A 15303-nucleotide genomic window follows, 5' to 3' on the forward strand; every position below is an offset into this window, starting at 1 on the left:
AAGCATAGGGTGAATTGATTATTTCTTAGGAATGTGTTTTCCTTCCTTTCCTTTGATATGGCTTGTATAGTGTCTTTGAGTCTGTGCTTGTCGTGAAGCTTGTACATTAATGAACTGAAATGAGAACTGATTCGGTAACAGTAAGCACTGTTGGCAGACTTGCTGGCAAGAGTAGCTTTCTTGATCATTGCCGCTTCCTGAGATGACTGCTATAAAAGAAGCTTTTGGAGAGCAGGTTTGGACTTTGAGTTCAAGACAGAGTGTCCCTTTGATTGTCTGGCTTGGCATGGTACTGAGCGACTCTTTTTGAACTGTAGGCTGTAGGGTCTGTCTCACCTGGGTATGCTCAAAATACTCCAGAGTGGATCCTAATTCTTTGGAAGGCCTTTTCAGCCCTGTTTGCTTAAAGAAGTCTGTTTTAATGGGTGAATCCATGTTAGGCATTTTAACCATTCTGGCATTTTAAAAGTTGGAAAGGTCCTTCATTTTCCCATAAGAGAAACCAATTGCAATGTGGTTGAGAATAACCTGTCTTTTTGTAGCTCAATAGTGGCATACCAGCCAGCTGGAGACAACAGCCACACCTTTGACGTTACTGCCATGTTCAAATCTATTGGAATCTTCCTTGGGATCTTCAGTGGATCTTTTGCAATGGGTGCAGCAACAGGCGTGGTGACAGCTTTAATATCCTTTTGTTAGATTCATTTTTTCTTATTAACCTACCAAGGTAGTTTAATGATGCATGGTTTTTCCTACTCCCACGACTGGAATTGTTTTTATAGTTATTAACCTTTTAACCAAGAAGTTGTTCTGAAAAAAAATGAAGCAAAAGTCTTTGTTAATATGTTACTTAATGAATTTCATTGTTTTGCATGGGCTCAGTGACTTAAAACATGTATTTCAGGCTGGTCTTGAATTTGCTATGGAGCTGAATGATGCCTGGGAAGTTCTGATCTTCCTGTTTCTTCCCCTCAAGTGCTGGAAACATAGAGATACACCACCATACCCAGTTTATTCAGTGTTCAGGCTCAAACTCAGGGCTTTGTGCATGCCAGAACAGCCTTCTACCAATGGAGCTGTATTTGTGGCCCTCACCCCTCTTTTTGTTTTTAATTCAGTTTATGTTTATGACTGTTTGGTTTGTATGTCTGTCTATGCACTATGTATAGGTGCCTTCAGAGGCCAAAAGAGGACATTGGATCTCTTGGAATCGTAATTAACATACAGTTGTAAGCCTCTGAGGATGGAGGTGCTGGGATTTGAACCCAGGTCCTCTGTAAGGGCAACCAGTGTTGTTAACCACTGAGCTATTTTTTCTAGCCCCTATTTCCTGTTTTGAGATTGGATCCTTATTATGGTGGCCAAAGGTGCCCTAAAATTTACGGTCTTCCTGCCTTAGCCTACTGAGTGCTAGAATTGCTGTCATATGCCACAATGCTAAACTGCCCCCAAACTCTTGCTACAGGAGTCTTTGACCAGACATACTATCTTATCTCTTTGAAGATGAATTTTAAATCTATAGATTACATTGGCATGAAGTAAATAAGACCCCCAAAGTCTCTGGGTATTTTGTGCTGTTTCCTGTCTCTGTCACTCTTCTCTCCTAGTTTAATAGAACAAACAGAAACTGCATGGTTCCTGGGTGAGAACATATATTGTTTATCCTGTCTCTCTCAATTGCAAATTTTGTTCATCAGAGCCCTGGGCTGGGAGCCCAAAGGACCTGGGTTTTAGTTTAGCCCTGATACTGTCACTAGCTAGCCACAAGAAATACAGAACAACTGATTCTTATGTTTATTTGGGAGACATTTGCTGATCGCCTGCTGTGTGCCAGATGCCATGTTCTGGGAATCAAAGATGAAGCAAAGATGGCCTTTGCCTTGCAGACACAAATATGATAGTAGCTGGTACTTACACTGGATCTCAGGGGAGGAGAGTAGGAGGCTGGGAAAGTTGAATAGCCTGGATGAGCTCCAAAGTTTCTAGCTGTAAAACATTTTTTAAAATTCATTTTTGATTTTTATTTATGTATGAGTATCTGGCACATTTGTGCAGATGTTCACAGAAGCGAGCACAGGACATTGAGTGCCCTAGGGCTAGAGCTCCAGGTGGTTATAAGCCACCCATACAAACCAGCTGAGGTCCTCTGGAAGAACATTGAGTGCCCATAACCACTGAGCCATCTCTCCAGCTTCATTCAGCTAGAAATCTTTTAAGACATTTTCCTGTAAAACATATGTGTGATTCTTTTGAGTCCCCTTGGTTTGCTATCCTCTGGTTTTATGCTAGAAGACACTGCACTTTTAATAAGTGAACTTTTTAATAGGTGAACTGAGGCATAAAGGGCAGTAAAAGGGTTTTGGTGGGAACTGGTTCAGGCTGTATCTCTTCTTGGGTACAAGAGCCCAGGGCTAGGCAGTGGATCTTGATTAGTACTTGTCACGCTGCTAGTTCATGAACTGACTCTAGATCTAGCCCTAGATTTATTACAGCTTGGCACTGTTACCCACCTATGCTTTTTTAGATTAGTATAAGGGAGTGAAGTGCCTCAGTTTCTTCATCATAGAGTAGATGCTTTGTATTGCAGATGAGCTAGAAGATCAAATTAATGCAAAACTCCATGGAAGTTACATGTTTTTATGCATGCTAATTGCTGTAATAATGGAAATTGTCTTGTTTTTGGACACAAGTTAATAGAGTTTTGCCACAGTGTATCTCAGTCTGATGTTCCTGCCTCTATCTTTTATTATTTATTTTCTGGCAAGGCATGTCATACCCATAAATCAATAGGAACATTTAATTTTTGAGATTTTCTCCTGGTATGAGGGCAACTCCATAAGATTTTGTTCAAAGACTTTCTTACCATTGGTGCCTCTTTATTTCGTGTCTTTTACGTTAGAGGGGCCTAAAAGCTACTTCCAAAACTCTCATGCCTCCCTTGGACTGACTGTTGTTCTTCTAGTCCCAGTTGGACATTATTATACGATCTTGTTACCAAGCTTAACAGTCTTACGTGACCAAGTTCACAAAGCTGCGGGAGTTCCAGCTGTTGGAGACAGGTCTGTTCTTCTTGATGTCCTGGAGCACCTTCCTTTTGGCCGAAGCATGGGGTTTCACAGGTGGGTGACTTACTTTGCATTGTAGGTCCCTATGAGGAATCACTCTGAGAGCCACTTTTCCAAGTGAACCAACTTCTTTAGAGTTTGAACATACTTGTTATGGTTGGGAGTCGGGTTGGAGGTTCAGATACAAAACAGACTTTCAATGGAAACAATTGGTTCCTCCCAACAAAATAAGTCAAAGTAAATGAGAATGTCAACACTACAAATGGAATATACTTCTGTAAAAGAAGATGCTTAGGGTACAGTTAGGGAATCTTCCCTTTCCGTGAATTGTACTTTGCTGTCTTTGCAGGCGTGGTTGCAGTGTTGTTTTGTGGAATCACACAAGCACATTACACATACAATAATTTGTCTACAGAATCTCAGCATAGAACGAAGCAGGTAAGAGAAACTGTATAATCAGGGAATAAAATTTTCCTCCTCTTAGCAAAACGAAAGGTTTTTTTTTTTTTTCAAAAAAAATCTTCAATATCTGTGATCATTTCAAGGTGATGCCTTCTCTTCCTTTGAGTCTGGAAATGACTGGGACTGACAGGTGACAGGTAGCAGCTTCTAGGGTAGCAGTTAGCAGAGTAACCAGATGCTGTTACTATTGGACTTCCAATAACTAGCCAGTTGGCTCCCTCTTCTCTTAGTATCTTTCTAACCCAGTGGCTACAAGGAGCAACGATTGGAGGGCCCACTCTGACTTGATCTGGTTTTTTCCTGTGCAGTATATAAAAGGTTAATTTCTTATTGGGATCTGCTGAGCTCTGTGGATACTAAGCTTTCTGAAGTCTTCATTCAGATCCTGCAATACTACTGCTTCCAGGACTGTCATTGACTGGGTACTGCATGAGCAGGCTACCTGAAAAGAATTCTGAAGGAATTGGGCACTAGACATATCATTTTCCAGTCTTTAGAGATTTAGAAAAGAAATTCACAAACAAAATGTAATGGCTGCAATAGGAACATGTGTATATGTGAGTGCTGTAGCAAGAACTAGGAACTTCCCATTTTGCAGAAGGCTAGAAGGTAAGTTGGGTCTAGAAAGGATCAATGCTAAAGCATTTTCTTTCTTTCTCTATCCTCCTTCCTCCCTCCCCCTCTCTCTTTTCTACTCCCTCCCCCACCCCCCGTTCTGTCCTGGAGCCACAAAGTTAGTATACTTTCCCTAACACTTCAAAGGAAGTTAGGCTTCCCCCTCTAGAGCATTTACATGGAGGTTACAAATCTCCTTTGCCAAATAATTTAGTACACTGAATGTACAGAAGAAAAATAGTCAGGGAGTTTGTCTTATTTTAGGTAGCAAGGTAGGGCATGAAAAGAGCAAGCTAAGGGATTCCAGCCTTGTTGGTAATTTGAAACTACAGTAGAGAAAACAGACACACACACACACACACACACACACACACACACACACACACACACACACACACACCCTAAGACTGCTTTTGTGCTAATCTGGCCATGGTAGGTTGTAGCATAGACCTTGTGCTTGTAAACCGAAACAACAACAAAAATTAAAGCATGGACTAACTTGCTCAAAGCCATAGAGCCAGCAAGTAGGGAAGCTGTGGTTTAAGCCTAGGTATTCAGCCTCCTGAGCTCAGATTCTTCTATCTCTTTCCTATTGTGGTCAAGCAGATGACTCCTGGGAAAGATCAAGGAAAGGTAGAGCCTTCACTTTATTAGAAACTTCCTATACAGTTTCTATGGTAACAGTGAAGTGAATAAATGGGCTTCGGCAGGTATCAGGAGGGTGCTGAATACATACTATCCTAGAGAAGCCCTGTGTTAGGAGCATTAGTAAGAAAGTAAAGGTGACAACACACCAGTGATATGACAGTGGTCAAGCAGCATCCTCTGCCAGGGCAAAAGTAGTTGTACCATGTTCTGTAGCTTATAGAGGACATCATCTTGAAACTCATTTTAAGAGTAACTTGCTGCTTGGGGATGAGAAGTGGGCATGAAGGGCTTACCATTTAGGTTTCAAATCACGTATAGAAAGTGATGAAAGCAATGCTGGGTTTGGAGGAGCGGAGTAACTGAGATGGGAACTGTGAGAAGGATGCTGATGGGGGAACCTGAGGCCATTACATTTCTGGCTTTCTGTGGGTTTGGAAATGGCATCTCTGCATGTGCTCCCCTCTGGGCCACATGCTTCCAGATGTACGTATGAATTGTGCATATATGAAATGTCTGTTACTCAGGTTTTCACAGTGTGACATTTACTTACTGGAGCCTTTTCAATTTCATTTCAGTTGTTTGAGCTTCTCAATTTTTTAGCGGAGAATTTCATCTTTTCCTACATGGGTCTGACGCTGTTCACCTTCCAGAATCATGTCTTTAACCCAACATTTGTTGTAGGAGCATTCGTATCCTTTATCATGTGTCTGTTTGGAGATCTTCATGTGGTTTTACACATGTGGTTGATAAAATATTGAAATGCGTGAAGTTTTTTTCTGAGAACTAAGTAAGGATGTCAACTGTTCTTCCCAGTTCCATTCTCGTCTTTTTTTCTGCTCTATTTCCATTTGAAATTTATTGCACAAAAATGTTAGCAGGTTGGAATGACAGAAAAGTCTCCAACTACTTTGCCAACCTCAAAGATAAAAGTATTTGTCCATAGCCAACCATGTGCCATGTTAGTATAATCCCCGTGAAGATGGGAAGACCTGAACTGAGAGGCTGTCATCACCAACCCTGTCTCAAAATCAGATTTGACAATGGAGCAGTGGAGCAACTCGGGGCAAGCTCCTTCCCTCAGGGGAAAGCTCTGACTTCCATCTCTAGCACAGCACAACAGAAGGAACAAACACTCTCCTGTTACTAAAGGAGAGAGCGAGCTGGAGTATGGGAAGAGTTAGAGTCTGCCACAGGGTGATGTGTCAAAGATAGGGAGGTTGAATAAGGCCTGTTCTTCCCATGCTTTTCTCTGTTTCATGTAAATGACCATTTTTACTTTTAAAGCCAACTTGAGAGACCAGCAGAGTAGCTCTAGGAGTAAAGATGGCTAATGCTGGAGGTGAAGCTCATGATCACTTCTGCAGTGTTCTGTTGGCCATACAGACCAGCCATGGTACAGCATAAGCAGGGACTGCACAGGCTAGAAGTCCTATGTAACACAAGGCAGGGGCATTAGAGACCATCTTGAAGGCTGGCTCCCACAGATAGGAGTTTGGGGGAAGGTAGAGAGGACGTTTATGAAATAGTCATGGAAAATTAGGAGACAGTTGACCAAAGAATCGCAGTAGAGTTGGACAGCATTAAATGGGGGCTTGTTTAACTTTGAGGAATAGATACCTACAAGATACCATGTCAGGTGTCTTTGTCCAGGAAGACTTAGTAGTAAGCACAGGAAAGAAAGAAATTGGGTCCCTGGAGGTATGTATGCTAGAAACAAAAAAGAGCAAAGCAGATGTGGGTTTCGGGAAGAGTGTCTGTGTCTACCACATGGAGAAGAAGTGAAGTGGAGGAAGAAGGGGGCTGGCCATCAGAGGGAAACCTAGAGTGCAGTTTGCACTGAAGAGGCCAGGGAGCTGGGCTGAGCACAGCCCAATAGTTAAACCTGAAATGTGTACCCAAGGAAATGAGTGCTTAACTAAGTGATTCTTCAAAAAGCATTAAAGTGCTGCAGAATCCAGAAGGTGTGTGAGGTCTATGTTAGAAAGTGCGGTTTTACTCAAATGCCATTCTCCAGTCTTACAGAAAAACAACAAATGTCCTATCAATAAGAGGAGAGCCTTAGCCTGAAGACAAGTGTGAGCTCAGTAGCTTCAGAGCTCATCACTATTTGAAGGGTTTTTTAAATAACCACAGTTGTGTAATCTATAGTAGTTAATCTACAAGTAAGGTTAAATAGTCACAAGATTCTGAGTCTGTTAAGACTTGAAATTCCCAATAAAGAATCTAGGAAAAAGATTCTTTACAGGTCCAAGATTCCGTCTCTGGTAGCCTGGGTTACATGACAACAACTCAAATGAACTTAGCTTTAAATGAGCTAAAGGAGACAGAAGTTTATTTCATCTCTAAAACTCTGAGCTTGTGTGACCCTGTTAGGAATGCAGGCAGTCTTGGTGCTGTTCTCCTTAGGGAGTTGGCTGCACTCTTGTGGTCCATGGCATCTGACCCTTGTGCCTCCTAATTACCTTTAAGGGCCAGAAGTGTACATACTGCTTGTACATAACAACGTTGGCAACACCTACCTATAAGAGAAGCTAAGAATCATACTCTTTATCTGGATGGCTGTGTTCTCCAGAATTAGAGCTAAAAGGGAGGAGGGTCTTGTACTTAGAAGAAAAGACTAGGTACAGGTTTATGAAAGCTAGCAGCATCTGCCATCTACCTCCCATGCACTACTGCTGTTGTTACCTTCTCTCTCTCTCTCTCTCTCTCTCTCTCTCTCTCTCTCTCTCTCTCTCAGTGGAATTACTTTCAAGGAAAATGTCACTTTATAATATTTTATATTTATAAAATGAATAATGAAGATAGTACAAAAAGGTGTCCTACACTTCACAGCCTGTTTCCCCCTGCTAGCACCTTATGGCCACATAGTCCATTTGTTCCAAGCAATGAGCCTGTGGTGATGCGGTAAGGAAGCATGTTGCCTTCCCAAGTCTCATGGCCTTCCTCCAGTGTGCTTTTGCTATATCAAGGTCCTACCCAGGACAGCACAGTACATTTGCTTTGTAGGATCCACTTGACTGACAGTTTCTCAGTTGTTCTTACTTTTAATGAGCCCTGAAAATTTTGAGGGTATTGACCAGGCATTTTGTAGAGTGTTCCTCAATTGGAATTTGTCTGATGTTTCCCCCAAAGATTGCACTGGATTACATATATATTCTTTGGGAGGAATACTATGGAAATAAAGTACCATTGCCATCATATCTTGTCGAGGTTACATATTTATTAACATGGTAAACTTGATGCTAGTGTTAGTCACATGACTGACAAATTTTCCCATTACAAACCAACTTGTGTTTTTCTTTCTATCTTGTGCTGCTTAGAAAAATAGCCATTCCATGCAGCCCACATTTACAGAGGATGGAATTAGGTTTCTTCTCCCCTAGAACTACATTTTTACAGAATCACTTGTGGTGTATAGAAGATTTATCTATTATCCCTCGCTTGATGTTTGATTCTGCTGTTTATTTATAGCATTGTTTATATATTATTTATATGAATAATAGTTATTATTTAATACACCGGATTATTTATAACATTTAAAAAGTTTTGGTGTTCAGAGTGTCGCAGGTTTAGCCATCAGGAGCTTGTTCAGTGAAGCCCTGCTTCCATTTGATGCCCTGTCTTCGTGGTCTGGGAATGTTTTTAGTACTTCCTCACTTTCTGGAGCTACAAAGTGCTTCTGCTCATCTTGTGTACTTTCCACTGCAGCCCAAGAACTGTCCATTTCTCCAAGGAGCTCTGCTTCCTTTTTGGGGAAAATGGTATTGGAAACCAAGATCTGAGCCTTGGGTGTGCTTAGGACACTGGGTATTCTTTCTTCCAGACCATGTCCATGGACAGAGGAAGGTACATAGTATATCACGTGCACACACATCTGTCTGTAAGCATTTCTGTTTGTAACTGTCTACATCTCCCATCATGAGTTTGTACTGATGTCTCCAACTGTAACCTATTACCGCTAACAGCCAACCTTCTTCTGTTGTTGGTCTGTACATTTCTGTCCCAGCCATAAAGAACTTGACTGCTGGCACCTCCCATTCAATGATTTAGTGTTCAGTTGCAGTAGATGTAGATGGCATGCACTGCTTAAAGGTAGGGATGTATTTGGGAAAATATGTCTTCAGGCAGTTTTGTCATTGTGTGAGCATCATATTTCCATAAACCTCTATGATATGTCAGTTATTGAAAGAAGCTTGTTGATTCAGTTAGGTTACTCGATAAAAATGAGATATACAGGGCTGTTGCTCGTGTAACAACATTGTTCCAGTGTAAAATATTTTTACACATGTCACAGGGATACATGTGGATGTCAGAGGACAACTTTCAAGACTCAGCTCTCTCCTTCCACTGAATGGCTCCCAGGAAGTGACCTAAGGTTTTCAGGCTTAGCAGCAAGCGCCTCTATCTACTGAGCCATCTCCTTTGTCCAAACTTTTTGTTTGATAAGTAGAAAGAATGCATTAAAATAATGATAGATAGAACATATAATATAGTAAACATGTAAACTAATAACAGCCACTTATTACCAGATTTTGTGTACTACATACAATTGTATGTGTTCTTCTTATATATGAATGGCAGTACAGTAATTAGATCTGTTCGTGCCAGCATCAGCATAGACACATAAATAATATTATGATGTCATTAGGCAATGATAACCTTTAGCTCCATTATAATTAGATGAGGCCACCAAGATGTGAGAACTCTTTCTTTATATGAAATCTTATGTGGTTCATGGTTACATGAGAACGCTAGTGTTATTAACTACTATTTCCTTAGAAATCAACTCCATCAACCCACATATCATTTTTCTCTCTTCTTGATTTTCCATTTGTTATTTTTCAGATGGTGAAATATAGCCTAGGCTAGTTTCAAACTTACTCTCCAGCCAAGGCAAACTTGGAATTCTTTTCCTCCCGCTTCTACTTCCAATGCCCAGCTAATGAGTATATAATTCTTACATGTAGTTCCTTTGCCTTTGGCCTTAGCAATTGCATTCTCCTTTAATAGTATTTACATCAGCACTGTTTCAACCATGATGCCTTGCTTTGAATATTACATTTCCCTTTCTACTTGTTTCTGGAAATGTGGGGATGGTACTGTGAACCCTGCAGTAAAATTTGCAGTTACAAAGCACAGGTTTCTATAGACAACTAATGGAGAAAAAGACATCAAAACTGTTTGTTAGTGAAGACCCATCTGATCTGACATGAATTCTGAATGTTTTACAGGTTTGAAGTGTACATTTAATGAGATCCAGCTAGGCTTTGCAGGAATTGCAGCAGCATGAAGCAGCTGAGCTGCCCTTTTTTGTGTTCCTAGGAAGGAAGGGGGTGTTTAGCCAGCATTATCCTTCATCCGATCACCAGTGCAGTGGAAGTGATGAGTCTGTGATATAGTAATAAAGAAGGCCCTCTTTTACACATTCTTTTCTTCACTTCATGCATTTTCTTCATGGTGGACCTGCACTATCAAGTTTGGGAGGAACTAACCACATTGTGATTATTTCCATTTCAGTGTATTTAAATGAAATAAAATTAAAATGACTGTTCCTCAGTCATACTGGCGTATTCCAGATGCTATGTAGATACTACACTAGACAGAGTGCTTGCTCTCCACCTTGGTTGGATAGTTTAACAGTAGTGAAGGAAATGATCCTTAACCCCTTAATGATTTTAGATTGCTATTTTCTTGGGAAGAGCTGCCAATATTTACCCCTTGTCTCTCTTACTTAATTTGGGTAGAAGAAGTAAGATTGGATCAAATTTTCAACACATGATGATGTTTGCTGGTAAGTTTCAATTTCCTTTCATGTCTACCCCTCAATCTACCATTCGGAAGTCCGAAACACTGAACCTGCACCCTCAAATAGAAAACGCTTCTTATCATCTCCCATTCCTCTGTGTGGGAACTTTTCACATGCTGCTTCCAAATCTTTGGTTCCAAATTATGTCACACAAAGTAAAGAAGTTGAAGATTACATTTTTACAGAAAACCCTGCAAACGAATGTTGATAGCAGTTCTATCCATAATGACCAAAAATCTGAAAAATAACCGTTTTCCTATTCAGAACTGGGATTGAACCTAGTACCCCATGCATACCAAACAATCTACCATTAAGATATCTATATCAATATCATCTATATTCATATTTCCTCAGGCTCCCCACTTTAGAAAACATCTTGCTTTGTTGTTGTTGTTGTTGTTGTTGTTGTTTTGAGACAAGGTTTTTCTATAAAGCCCTGACTGTCCTGAAGCTCAATTTGTTGCCGGGGCTGGCCTCAAATTTCAGAGATCTGCCTGCCTCTGCCTTTCAAGTGCTAAGATTAAAGGCGCATGCCACCACTGCTCGGCAACATTTTGCTTTTTAACATGGGGTCTAAGTTGTTCAGACTTACTTTGAACTTAATCCATAGTTCAGGCAAGCCTTAAATTTATCTGTGACTCTCCTGCCTCCGCTTCCCATATAGTTGGGATTAGTGACCTGTACCACCAGACCTGGCATTTGCCTGTGTTTCAATGGGAAAATGGGGCAGGGAAGGACCTGATAAATCTGTGCTGTGGAAAAATCATTAAATAATAAAAACAAACATGTATTCACATAGTGGCATGGATGAGTCTCAGATGTGTTATGTTGAATGAAAGAAGCCAGTCTTAAAATTTACGTGTATGATTCCATTGATAAGATATTTTTTAAAAATACAAAATAGTCTTTTGTCTTTTTAAATAGATGGAGAACAGGTCAGGGTGACGAAGGTTGGGCTAACAGGCAGCACAAAGTTATTTGCACAGGAAGAGCAAAATATTCGGTCTTGATTGTGGCAGTGGTCACACCCTTCAAAGCAGTAGAAACTGAATTCACTATACATAAATTACTAAATTGTAAAGAATTGTTTAGAGAACAAGGTAGATGTGGTAACAGACACATGTACTGCCAGTACTTGGGTCACTAATGCAGGAGGACTGTGAAGTTGAGAACAGCCTGGGCTACATTAGCAAAACCCTGTCTGAAAAATTAAACAAATGGGAAGATCAGTGAAAGTTGGTGTTACATGCTAAATCTGTTGATCATTCTTTGCGTATGTTAATATTTATTTCATCTTTGTCTGTATGCGCCCAAGTATTGAGTATGTTTTACATCTCTTGAGTTTATATAGTCTGCATTGGTGATGAGTTAGTGATGAAGCACTTGTGTTCCCTGTAGGTCTTCGTGGTGCGATGGCATTTGCCTTGGCCATTCGCGATACTGCCACTTATGCACGACAAATGATGTTCAGCACCACACTTCTGATCGTGTTTTTTACTGTGTGGGTATTTGGTGGTGGCACCACTGCCATGCTGTCATGTCTGCATATAAGGTAAGTAGGAAAGGAGACCTCATTTCCAGATTCCATTTTAATGCAATTTACTTTTATTTTTTGTCATGAGAAGATTTTAAGCTTTGGAAAATCTAAGTTTTTATTTTTCCCTTTTCAAAAGTATATGAGATAATGTATAAAATATTAAACTGCAAGAAAACGAAATGAAGAGCCTTGCTACCACTCTGGGAGGGCAGCAGTTTGGACATTTTACACATTTTAGGAAATGGGCAACACCGAAGTGCCCTTCTCTACTGGGTTTGAAGTGTAGTAATAGAAGAGAATGTATGTAGCATGGGCATTTGCACTGGCAGCTAGCTCCCTATTGCTTGAATAGCTGTATGTGTCCTGGCTAATTTAACCAAATCTCTGTTGTGGTAGTGTTATATTGTTTTTAGGCTTTGGCTATTTCCATTTGCATCTGAGGGTTTTGCTGTTACTATTACTAAACAACTGAATGCCAAGGTGCCACTGTGTTCCTGTTTAATTATTTATTTAGGATACATTTTTAGAAGTGGAATTGATTGCTCCATAAGCTATGTATGCATTTAAGACTTTTGGGCAGGCTAACAGGTCCAATCCATCCTCAGGGTGGGAGAGTGCAATTTACTCCAGCTGTGATGAATACTGGACAGTACTGTTCTTTTCATCTTTCTGATCAGCACAGTTTCTAACCTAACAAACCAACCAAGGCCAAAATCCTGCAGTCGTGATCTTCAGTGTGTACTGTTGAATGTATTCAGTTTGAAAGCTCTCTTGTATGTCAAGAGTTCTGCATTTGTTTCCATGGATACAGCAGCCAGTGTCTGAAGCCTTTGTAGATTGTACTTCTGTGTTTGGCTGAAGCTTCATAGGTATTAAGAGCTACTGAGCTTCCAGCCTCATTTTGAAAACCAGTGTTTCACCTGTTAGAGAATCCGGTATTTGTTTCTTTAACTTTTTATTATGCCTTTTATCATTGCAAAGATGAGCTAGCCCTCATTTACACAGAGAATGTTGGTAATGTTTTAATCTCTCTTTACCATTAAAATCCCTTCTAACTTTGTACTATTTCTGTGTGTAGTAGATAATATAGTGCAGCATGTATGCTTTTATACATCCAGTAATGTTCTTATAATGCTACTTGCTACTTGTAGGAGGACTTGACATTTATTAAGCACCTACTATGTGCCGGGCATTCCATTCCATGTGTTTAACATGTTTATCTAACCATAGTAACTGTTTTACAATAGGCTTTAGAAGGTTAATTGTCCAATATCATGCCAATAATTAAATGGTAGACAGGAACCTATGCTCTTGGCTCCTTCAGCCCATGGTACATCAAGAAATGAGTGCGATAGATTTTGAAAGGACTTGCTTTTCTCTAAAGCTTGTAACTGAAGACACTTTCAGAAAGAGTAAATCAGATTGTGAGACAGCCTAGAAAAACTGCTCAATGAAGTCATTTGTGTTTCTCTCACTGTATTCTACACGGAGCAAACAAGTCCCCCTGCTCTACCATCCTCCTCAAGAGACCCCCACCCCTATTCACACTAACTTTTGTCTGCATCACTAGGTTTGAAAGATCTGTGGATGGCCCTCTTATCTGCCTGGCAGCAACAGTAGAGGCTTAATTTAATCCATCACCTTTATGTCTTAGAGAACGGCTCGGTTACTTGCTTTATTGTAGTGTTTTGACCTGTTTGTGAACAAGCTATATGTTAATTTTAAATATGTTCTGATTAATAGAAGTATATCTTTTTCTTCCCTCTAGTCCCTCCCATGCTCTTCCACCCTCTAGTGAGACCAAATATTTTTATAGTCCTCATTGGTACTTTTTTTGAATGCAGTGAAGACTAGCATGTCAAACAGTTGTGAGACAAATAGTCCTAATTTTTACTTTTAAATTCACATTATTGTTTTAATTTTTCTAAATATGCGTTGGCTTAAAATATTATCACATTTACTCAATAGTTATATCACAAATATTTCATTTTCTCTATTTTAACTGTTAGTAAGTTCTTAATAATCAGCATAAAGAGAGAATGTCAGTATTTTGTGGCATTTGCTATTGCTATAATTATTATTAGTTATCTTTATATTGGCATTTAAAACCTAACAAGTTGGGTTTTCCTTCCTCCCAATATTTGGGAGTAAAGGCAAAGGCTATAGTCTAAGCATCTCTTTCCTGCCCCCACATTTGTTAGTCAAACTTTGAAGTGGCTAATGAGTTGAGACTATTGAGGATTCGTGTACATCCAAACTTAACCTTTGCATTCTTGATCTTTCCTTCTTCCTTGGTTTCTTGGTCTGCAGCATGACACCTATTTCCCAGAGTTGCGAGGATTTGGTGAGCTAGCATCTGCAAAGCTCTTTGTACAAAACTTCAAGGAATATTTACTGAGTAGTCGCTATTTGGTGGAGCCTCCAACCCACTGGTTCTTAGCAGACTATTTTGTATCCTCAGAGGATATTTGACAACATATTGGAGTTATTTTTGATGGTCACAACTAGGAGAAGGGACTGTCATTGCTATCTGGTAGGCAGAGGCCAGCATCCTGTTATGCATCCTACAGTGCACCAAATAGGCTACTATCTAGACCTGCAATTAAAGAATTATCTGGCCCAAAATGCCAGTAGTGTTAAAATGAAATAACCTTATTCAAAAGGATAGTGACAGCAAAAGATAGAAGAAAAGTTCTTTGTTACAATTTAGTGGGGAAAGTGGCAATAGTAAATAAGTAAATGAGCGTGACAATTTTAGACAATACCAAAATGTGATGGAAATTAAGATGCCATGATAGTGGCTGGGAATGGGGGATCTATAATATGAAGAAGCCAGGGAGCTCTCTCAGAGAGGTTATGTTTGAGCTCAGTCTACCTGAGTGGCAAGACCCTGCCAGTTCAACAATGACCAGGAAGAACAGTCCAGACACAGGGTAAAACCAGTAGCAAAGACCTGAAGGCAGGAGCAGATACAGCCTGTTTGACACAGAGAAAAGCTTGCATGATGAGAGTGATCAAATGGTAAGTAGAAAAACACGTGGATGAGGGATCAGGAGTCTGAAAACTGTCCCCCAAAGGACCAGTAGCAAAGCTTTGTCTCAGCTACCCAGACCTGGGTGATAAGGGGCCAAAGAGTATGGCCATGTTCCAACAAGAACTTACTTAGCACT

The 15303-nt window shown here is 40.2% G+C and overlaps 1 protein-coding gene across 2 annotated transcripts in view; it reads left to right on the plus strand.

The window, feature by feature from the left end:
• The window catches only part of Slc9a6 (solute carrier family 9 member A6), a 52978-nt gene that overhangs the window by 22857 nt on the left and 14818 nt on the right, over positions 1-15303 (plus strand). For both annotated transcript variants that reach the window (XM_028776934.1, XM_028776933.1), the window contains 6 exons: positions 543-684; positions 3014-3119; positions 3415-3503; positions 5366-5479; positions 10470-10581; positions 11995-12148. In XM_028776934.1, coding sequence (XP_028632767.1) covers positions 543-684; positions 3014-3119; positions 3415-3503; positions 5366-5479; positions 10470-10581; positions 11995-12148 — 717 coding nt within the window. The remainder of the gene's footprint in view (positions 1-542; positions 685-3013; positions 3120-3414; positions 3504-5365; positions 5480-10469; positions 10582-11994; positions 12149-15303) is intronic.

The sequence above is a fragment of the Grammomys surdaster genome, unplaced genomic scaffold (genome assembly GCF_004785775.1).
Source record: "Grammomys surdaster isolate TR1022 unplaced genomic scaffold, NIH_TR_1.0 274, whole genome shotgun sequence".
In the NCBI taxonomy this organism is placed as follows: Eukaryota; Metazoa; Chordata; class Mammalia; order Rodentia; family Muridae; genus Grammomys; species Grammomys surdaster.